This window comes from Equus asinus, chromosome 2, assembly GCF_041296235.1.
Source record: "Equus asinus isolate D_3611 breed Donkey chromosome 2, EquAss-T2T_v2, whole genome shotgun sequence".
Taxonomy (NCBI): domain Eukaryota; kingdom Metazoa; phylum Chordata; class Mammalia; order Perissodactyla; family Equidae; genus Equus; species Equus asinus.
The window spans coordinates 161,768,571-161,777,741 of NC_091791.1; the positions used below are offsets into that span (position 1 = coordinate 161,768,571).

General features: G+C 54.5%; 1 protein-coding gene across 2 annotated transcripts; it reads right to left on the bottom strand.

Annotated features, from left to right (window-relative positions):
* Nucleotides 1–600: 600 nt before the first annotated feature.
* On the bottom strand, nt 601–8,162 carry LPCAT4 (lysophosphatidylcholine acyltransferase 4). Of its 2 annotated transcripts, XM_070503932.1 has the most exons (15): nt 7,894–8,078; nt 6,910–7,042; nt 6,437–6,579; nt 5,884–6,104; nt 5,387–5,499; nt 5,210–5,270; nt 4,865–4,923; nt 4,616–4,650; nt 4,005–4,059; nt 3,808–3,890; nt 3,420–3,545; nt 2,912–3,044; nt 1,744–1,842; nt 1,247–1,403; nt 601–962 (listed from the first exon to the last, which is right to left on the bottom strand). In XM_070503932.1, exons 1-15 carry the CDS (start codon nt 7,926–7,928, stop codon nt 808–810), a joined length of 1,608 nt encoding a protein of 535 aa, XP_070360033.1. In that variant the 5' UTR covers nt 7,929–8,078; the 3' UTR covers nt 601–807. The 2 variants fall into 2 exon arrangements, with proteins under 2 accessions (XP_070360033.1, XP_014702771.1); XM_014847285.3 differs by lacking the exon at nt 6,910–7,042 and having other exon boundaries at nt 7,894–8,162.
* Nucleotides 8,163–9,171: the final 1,009 nt, after the last annotated feature.

Genomic DNA, 9,171 nt, shown 5'->3' on the forward strand with positions numbered 1-9,171 from the left:
TTTTTCTTTTTTTTTAACCTACCAGATCTTTGAGATAGATACCTTATTTTTCTAAATCTAATTAATTTTCTATAATTGTACCAGGACACAGCACCTTTCTCTGGCGGAGGGTGGTGACTTTTCTTCTTTTTTGAAGAGACTGACAGAAGGGATTTAATGTCCTCAACTCATCCCACAGCAAAAATGCCTGTGTGGTTGGTCTGAGTTGCAGGAAGGCCTGGTTCCTATGACAAAGCTTTCTGATCCCACCAGGGGAGAAGGAGTCAATCTCAGTGGGATTATTAAAATGGAATGGCGGTTAGCTATTTTTTAACCTCTAATGAGGACAGAACGAGAGGGAATAGGCTAAAAAGAGGTTCATGGGGAAGCCTGTTAAAATGTGTGTCTGTAAGGTATGACAACAGGAGGGGAGGATATGAAATTTGCATGATTTCTCTGCAGGAAAAGGGCCCTGTCCCACTGGAAGTAAAGATTCATCCAGCTATGGCCAAGAGGACCAACCTTCGGAACCATCGGGATATTCCAGTGGGAAGCCTGCAACCATTAATCCCTTTTCTTCCCAGCTAACGATACTATCAATGTGACTGCGCTCCATTTTTTTAAATAGATATAGATATATATTTATATTTATATATAAAATAATTTCTTACAAAAAAAAAAACCAAACAAACGAAAAATGAAAATCAACTTAAAATAACAACAATAACAAAAAATCAAGCAGGAGCAGAGATGGGCTTGAGGCACAGGGTGGGCCCCTGGCCGCCCTGAGTCTGCGGGCTGGATGCGAGTTCGGGAGGCTGAGGTGGCTCAGTCGCCCTTCTGCTTGGGTGCCTGCACAGTCCCGTTGGCCCGAGCAGTGGGGCTGCCTGGGGATGAGGCATTTGGTATCTGGGAGGGGCGCAGGTAGGTGCTGAAGAGCTTCTCATGGAGCGGGTCACGGAGGGAGAAGTCCTGGAACTGACCTGGACAGATTAAGAGTGAGATGGGGAGTAAAATAATCCAAGAAGGACAGGAAGAGGGTGCCCCTGCTCTTTTCTCAGAATTGCTACGTCCCATCCCTCTCATCTCTGCTTCACTTCTCAAATCCAAGCTTACGTCGTCTCTGCCTTCCCAGCTGGTTCCTCCCAGCCTGTCTGCCTCTCAGATGTTCTGATCCCCGGCCCTGGCCACCAGCCTTGTTCCCTCCCAGCCCAGGGCTGATGGTGCCCGGAGTGTTGCATGTGGAGCTGAGAAGGCAGTGACTTACAGAGGGAGAGGCCTTGGCAGGATCCTGCCTGGCACAGCTCAGCATGCAAAGTTACGGCAGCAGGGCGAGGTGACCCCAGCAGGAGGTGTAGGATGGTGCTGAAGCCGTCTCTGTACAGCAGGCGGGTGGGTCCCTCTGTTTGCTCCTCAGCGAACAGCTTGGAGAGAAAGGAACATGAGTCAAGCCATCTCCTCATGCCATGGCCCCACTCTGCCCCGCAGGTCTGCCTCACACAGGCTCTTCCTCTTCCAAAAGTGTGGAGCACAGGCCCTCCCTGTCCCCTGGTTCCTTTCTGCAGAATTGTAAACTTCATAGCTTCTGCTCTCTTCCTAGTCCCAGCTCTGCTTCAACGTAGAGACACTGGGGCTCTGCAGTTCAGACACTGTGGCACTAGGGTGGACACCAAGCACTATCTAGAAGCTATTGGGAAGAGCACACACACAGGCCTCCAGAGGGGAGAGGTGAGCACAGGCATCATGTCCCCCCAACTCCGATACCTCAAAGGCCAGGCAAGTCAGTTCCTCCAGGCTCCTGTTCCCATCCAGAGCTGCCAATGCAAGGGCCACATCCCGGAAGTCCACCAAGCCGTTGGCATCCTGGAGGATGAAAGAGAAACCAGGATTATGTGGGGACTAACCCATGTGCCCCTTCTTCTAATGAAGCCCTTCTACTCTGGATTTTGGCTCCTCCCCCTCCTCAGCAGCCACAACGGTGACCCCTATGTCTGCTTCCCTCAAAATTGTGAGCCCCAAGCTGGAAAAACTGGTTCTTCCCTTACTTAGCCTATGTGGGAACACTGGTCCAATAGACTAAAAGATCACTGGCATAATTTCTTACAAAAAAACCCAAGGGGGATGCATGCTGTGCCAACTCTATGGGGGACCATGGGCATTCTGGTTTTGGTTCTGTTCTGCTACAGACTAAGCAGGGAAGCTCCTTTCAAGGACAGTCTGTCCTAATCTAAGAAATCACACTGATCACTCTGTCCCTTCAGAGTATGATGAGAGCCATGGTCTGCATCTTAGATCAAAAAGAGCTCCTTGGGACCACTGGTGGCTGTTCATAAACATTAGGAGTCTTCTGAGGTTATTATAATTCAACAGGAAAACCCAGTGTTAAGTAACAGGAAATAAAGTTTGCCAAGATTCTGGAGAAAGTTCAGGAATCCCCCGGAGAAGCTGTGGGATATTTTTAAAAAATCTTCCCAAGTACTGTAAATACTTCTGTGTCTCAAACTCTTAACTGCCGAGCCTGTCCAGTGTCATCTCCTTCATATGTCATCGTCCCACCCAACCTTCATGACTCTTCTCGGAAACCTTCACACAATGCCCTACAGGGTCATATAATGATCCCCCATCTTTGCCAACCTCTAAAGTGGCTTCAGAAATTTATGGACCTCACTGACCCATTATTTCTCCACTGTTCCTCCACTACAACGATTAAAACATTGCTCCTCGATGCACTGGGTACTCTGTAAGAATGAAGCCCCAGTGAACCTCAGAAAATGGCCATCTAAGAACAGCTGTTAGAACACTCAGCACAAACTCCAAATTGGCCATCCAAAGCAACTGACATGGCCACTCAAATACTGATCTTAAATCCTGAGCACAACTGCCCAGAGGGCAAGCTCTGGGCTCTGTCCTCTGCATCTTAGCTCCTTTTTACCTGCTGGAAGTAGCTGAAGGCACCGGCCACCGTCTGTGGGTCAGAGAGCTGTAGCTGCCTGGCAAACTCTTCCTGGCTGATCATTCGACTCCGGCCTGGCTCTGCTCCAGCGTCCACACAGCCAGGGGACAGCCTACAGTGGAATTGTAGAAGGCAGAAAGCTGAGTCAGTTTCTTTCTGGACATACCACCCAGCAGGACCTTGGCCCCAGCCCCAGGAGTTCTCATAGCACAGGTACATCTAGTGTTTTTCTAAGATATACTCTGACTCATAGTCCCTTGAGAGCCATTTCTACTTTTTTTTCCTGGGGTTATTACATATAAAGATGTGTAATAACCCTTTCTTTTTTCCTTCTTCCTTTGATTCGATTATCTTTTAAAAAGTTCCTCTATCTTCCTACTTTTTTTTAAGACTTTCCTTCCTCATTTCCATTTCTTCCTTTTCTTCTTATTCTTTTTCTCTATGTATATGTGACACTGCCCACACCATCATCTTCAAGGTCACTTACCCAGCCTTCCGAAGCACCCTTCTCAGTTCCCAGAGCTGTGGCTCCAATGCTACCTTCAGCCGGCCCACCACAATCACAGGCAAGCTCCCTACAAACTCACACTCGGTGGCTGGAATGCCCAGGGCCCTACAGGATGAAGAAGGATGGAATGGAGGGGAAATGAGGCAGAAGAATCTTCTGGGGGTCCATTAATGACTCTGGCCTGTGGACTAGGGAGAGCAGATCCGGCCCCTTTAACTGCCCCCACCTGGCCCCAAGTCTCAGCTGTCCAGTAGCCGTTCCACCTGCCCACTCCGCCATCTATGCCTCAAAACCTCAGCCCTCCACCCCTCCCATGGTTTCTTTGCCCTGTATATCTACTCCAGGAAATACTTTGTGGGACACTCACTGTGCCATCACCCTCTGGACATTGTTGGCATAGAGGGTGGGGTCCCTGCTCTCCTCCAGGCTGGGGTGGTACACAGGGAGGAACTGAAACACACATAGCAGGACCTCAAAGCTGGGGGTGACCACCTCTATCCTCTTTCCCCAAGCTTCAGGGGTCAGCGGATGCCCATTCTCCCATCCCACCTAAGGGGGTCATACCTCCACATCCACGATGCTGCAGGGCTGAGAGGCTGTGAGCCAAAGGACTTTGAGTCTAAGAGAAGAGAGATGTCAGATGCTCACCAATCCCTAATTATGGGCTCCTCCCACCCAGAGGAGGGGAGTGGGAAAGTTCTGTCCATTGATATAAAAATGGATGCCTAGCCATACAGTCGGCTGGGTGACTAGGAAGTTGGGAGAGACAAGGGTCAGAAAGGTGGCAGGGCAAGAGAAACACTGCAGGGAGATGCCAGAGGGAGAGCTGCAAGCGAGAGGAGGCTTGAATAATGGGGAGAAGGGAAGAGGCAAGCCTGTTGGTGGTGGTCTCAAGAAGGGATGACTGAAGGAGAAAATCACTTAGAAACCTAGGAAAGTAAGTTAGAAGGAGCTATAACCACAGCAGGAGTGATTAGGTGGCATAGCTGAAAGCACTTCCAGACTATATAGGGAGATCAGAACGAAACAGAGGCAACGGGCATCCCCTTCTCTAGAGTTCTCTCAGTCTGAGAATGAAGAAGGGCCGTTCACCTTGTCTGGAGATTGGAAGATGGGCCAGGAATTCTCTGACGGACCCTGCTCCCCACCCTCACCCCAGGAACACCAGAACTCACACTCCAGGGCCCCTCCATGCCCAGCTGGTGGTGTCCTATGGGAGAAGCAGAGATAAGGGGACAAAAACTTTACTTTTCTTCCCCGGAACTGGCCTGGATTCTCTTTGAGCAGAGGCCCTGACCCCGCCCCAGCCCTACCCCTACATGCACATCCCATCATGCACTAACAGTTTTCAATGATTCCCACTTAGGGTGGATTCAGGCTTCAACAGTTCCCCCAACCCCCGCCCCCACCTCCTCCAGACTCACCAGACTGTTGGGGTAGCGGATGAGGACAGGCTGCACAGGCACCCCTGCGATGAAGGCTCCTAAAGCCCATTTCCACCCCCACCCCCCAGGCAGAGGTTAATGCATGGAGGCAGCTAGATGGCATGAAGTGTGGGGGTCTGGGACGGTTCTCAGATGAGATGTGGCCTGGCTTCATTTCATTTATAATTTTCTCTCTGACTCCTGGAGACTTTTCAGGGTCAGCTAGGAGGTTCCCTGCCTCCCTTCCTCCCCGACCCCTCCAGTTCTTGGGTTATTCTAAAGTCCCTTTCCAAATCAGGGGCTCTTTTTTCTTATAGTCCTACCACCCACTACTGTTTTATTCACCTGGCTTGAATTTAAGCAAAGCCTTCTTGTTGGAACAGGTGCCCTCAGGAAAGAACAGGACCTGAGGAAAAAGCCAAGGGACCAGAATGAAGTGGGGAGGCTGAAGGCGAGGAGAGAAGAAGAGAAGCCTCTTCAGGAGCACAGAAAAGGCGAGCAGATATTAAGACCCTTACCCACCTGGGGCCACTTGCCTCCTGAGGTAGCCCGTCTTCGGACCTCCTCTACCACCCTGCGCCGAGAAGCCGGGTCATGACGGGACACTAGGATGGCTTGGTTGAAGCGAAGAAGGGCTGGGGTCCAGAGAGGATATAAGGAGTCACTTGGTTCCTACCTGGGGGCATTAACACCTGCAGCCTCCCCTTCCCTCCACAGTAGGAGATGCTTCGCAGTTATCTTGTTGCCCTGGGACTCTCTTTTTACTGTGTGCTGACCTTCTAGGGGACTGACCAGAGCTGCCTCCAACACCTTCTCTAAGCCCCAGCCCTCAGAGCCTAAGAGGTTGGTTCACAAATGCTGTTAATCTGCATTTCATTTGCCAGCATCAGTCAACATCCCTTCTAACTTCTCCCTCCCGTGGCGGCCAGTTCTTTTCTCAAGTGTGTGCACGTCTCCACATTGCTGTCTTTTTTGCCCAGAGCTGTCGCCTCTCCCCTTCACCTGTTACACTCTCTCACCTCCAATGACAGGCACGGAAAGGTTTTCAGCTCGGGACACAACCTTGGGCAGGTCACAGGGCAGCAGAACAATGGGGTCAAAGAAAGTAGAGTGGGGGGCAGCAACAAGCACAGGGGCTTGAAGGCATGAGGCCCGCTGGCCCCGAACGCGAATCCGGAGGAAGCCCAGCAGGAAAAAGAGCAGGCGGCTGAGACCCAGCACCCCGTTGTGGCACACGGTCCTGCAGAGCAAGGCTGAGTCAGTGGAGGCTGCGATTCTGACCCTCACTCACCCTCAGGCTTTAGGCACCCAGTAAAGCAAGTGCCCTTCTTTTGCCCTCTGTTACTCTGGTCAAGGGGCTGAAGTCTCTGGCTACTTTGGGACATACTAGGACATGTCACTTAGAGTTGAGGTCCTTCTTGGGCCCCAGGTCTGAGCCTGGTGACTCATCTCACTGACCCAGGCTAGGTAGGAGAGCTTCAGAACCCTCCTTCCTCTTCTCAGAGGGAGCAGAATGGATAGCAGGGAAGAGAAGTGAGCAGTAGGGTCTCTAGGGGCTGATCCCCCACTTACTTCCTCCATCCTGTAATTGGTTCCTGAAGCTGCTCCTCAGTAAGACCAGCTACTTGCAGCCAGGCAAAGGGCCAGAGGAGAAAGAGGACGATAAAGGCCAGAAGCACTCGGATGGGGGCCAGCAATGCTCCCAGGAGGCAGAACTGCAGAGGGTGGGAGAGAATGCCACTTCAGGGATGGGAGACTCCCTCCACAGCTGCCCCTCTCCCTTGGCTGCCCTTCTCCCATACAGACAGACCCAGGAGCAGAGAGCCATCACCCCCTGTAAATCAGGAGACACGTGGTTTGGGAACAGGACAGGGGATTGGAATCCAAGGTGGGATGAAAACACCAATGATGGGAACAGGATGAAAGACTAATAGGATGAAGGGCTTCATTTTCCTCTTTCAGTTGGTCCCCACCCCACCTATAAAATTGAATGTCATATGTGCATCTAACACTTGGGAAGGCTGTTAAGAGGTTTTAATGATAACCCGTGTGAAAGCGTCCACCACAGTGCTTGATGTAGAGTGGGCTACAGATGCTTCTTCCTCCTCCCCCACGTCCCACTCCATAAATAGCTCTTCTGTCCAACAGAAACCAGGTGCATAGTTCTCCACTTTGGGCCTGAGAGGCAGAGGGTTGGAACACACAGAGAGGTCCACTTTTCAGGCCTCAGACCAGTCTCTAGTTCTGCCCAACGGCACTCCCCTAGTACTGGGGGATGGCAGAGAGAAAAGCTAGGCCTACTCCGCAGGGTAGGGGTTGCCAGGAGCCAGGATGACTCCACGGGCTGCCCTGGGGAGAATGCAGGTAAACAAATGGAGTCCCAGGAGCCCGCATCAGGGGAGGTGATGGCAGCAGAAACCTAGGGCACTCCCTTCCTACACCACCTCCCACCCAGTTTCCCTAGGTTGGTGCAGCCCTCCACTTCCTGTAGCCAACCCTCTTCTCAGCCTCCTACCCCCGCTCGCCCCCCCCTCCCCCGGAGGTGCTGCAGTGCGGGAGGTGGGGGCAGTGGATGGAAAGGGTGTAGGAAGGGAACGGGCGCAGGCTCCGGGCCCAGAAACCTCTTCCCTCTAATTCACAGCCTCGGAAAAGCACTCGGCACGCCCCTGCCCCCACCCCCGGCTTTCCGTAGCCTCCAGCTCCATCCTAGCTCATCGGTCTCCGCAGGATGTATTCCGCATTCCCCAGTGTCCTCCATCTCCCCGACCCCTGGGTCCCCTGCGGTCCTCCATCCTCACCTAGTCAGTTCTTCCATACGTCGGAGCTTGTCTATCGCCCAAGCCCGCGTCCTCCCCAGGACTCCTCGCCTGCTCCCCGCCGCCCCCACGTGCGCACACCTAGACTCGCGCCCCGTAAGCCTCTCACCCACCACCTTTCCGGATCCTCACCCTCATCTTTGCCAGGGCTCTAAACGGCCTCCTGCTTCTATCCCCGCGAGTCGTCTAGACGCCCCCCGCCCACAACCTTACCTTAACCCTCTGGAGGCGGGAGAGATGTAACTCATGCACGAAGGGGTTGGGGGGCGCTGAGGGTCCGGGGGTGGGGTCGAGGGGGACCCAGTCCCCCGGACTTCCCTGGCTCATAGCGGCGGGAGAAGGTGGAAGGGAGGGCGCCCTGGCCCCAGCCCCGGGCCCCGCTCTGCAGAGCAGCGGCTGCGGCTGCGGCAGCGGCAGCGGCGGCGGCGCTCTGGCCCGGCCCCGCCTGGTGCGGGGCGCGGAGGGGCGGGGAGCAGGCGGCGCGGCCGGGCCGCGCAGTCAGGGAGCCGGCCGAGGGGCGGGGCTTCCAGCGCCCCAACACCCCGGCTCCACCGCGACCGCCGCGCCGCCCGCGACCCCTCCGGCCATTGTTCAGAGGCTGCCGGATGCTGGGGCGCGTTGCCGGCCTTGGGGCTGCCCCAGGCCTGGCCCTTCGGCCGTTCCTTTCTGAAGACCCGGCCGCCGCCTCCCCGCAGGCCTCGCTTGGAGCGGGTTTGGGGCCGCGGGGTGGGCGCAGAGCCGAGGGCGCCCTCCGACCCCGCCCGGGCGTCGAGGTCACCCCGCGAGCGCAGATCGGGGTGGGGCACTCGGGCGGATGGGAATGGAAGGGCGGGGGCGCCGTGCGCCGAGGCCGGCAGCTCGGGGCAAGGCGGGGCCCCGGTGACCCCTCCTCGCTGGCGGCCGACCACCTTTCCTTCCTGGTCCAGGCGACGCCATCCAGGCGCTCGCGCCTTCTGCCGGCGGCTTTGAGCCTCACGTCTGGGCATCCGCGTCCTGCCTGCGCTGGGCCGGGCGCCTCTTCTGATGTGAGCACTCCTCACATCACACAGCCAGCAACACACAAGACACTGGCCCACATCTTTCCCAGGAACAGGGCAAGGCCTGCCTGAGGAGGGCAGTGGGAATCCGGGAAGCGGGGCTGACCCCAGAGGCAGCCTTCTTTTTCCTCTTAGTCTCTCTTTTCTGTCTCTCTCTCTCTCTCCACTGTGTGAGAGGATAAGGTGTTACAGAACCAGGTTCCTTTTTGCCCACCACCCAGAAAGCCAAGCACCAACATGACAAGATTACAGCAGAGAGAGAGTTTAATCACAAGGCAGCCACGTGAGGAAGCAAGAGCATGAGTCTCAAATTCTGTTCCTCGAAAACAGGGATTCAGGGATATTTATGGAGTAAGGGGAAAGGTGGTCTGAAATGTGGAGACAGGTGATTGGAGGTGAGAGCAGCTGAGGTGATTGATCATCTGTGCAAGCATAGTCAGATGCCATGCCTCTT

Coding starts and splice junctions, on each gene's coding strand:
- LPCAT4 (XM_070503932.1), bottom strand. CDS start 7,928: ATGAGTTACATCTCTCCCGCCTCCAGAGGGTTAAG. Junction 4,651..4,864: donor TCCGCTACCCCAACAGTCTG/GTGAGTCTGGAG, acceptor CTTCTCCCATAG/GACACCACCAGCTGGGCATG. Junction 1,404..1,743: donor TGACTTGCCTGGCCTTTGAG/GTATCGGAGTTG, acceptor TTTCTCTCCAAG/CTGTTCGCTGAGGAGCAAAC.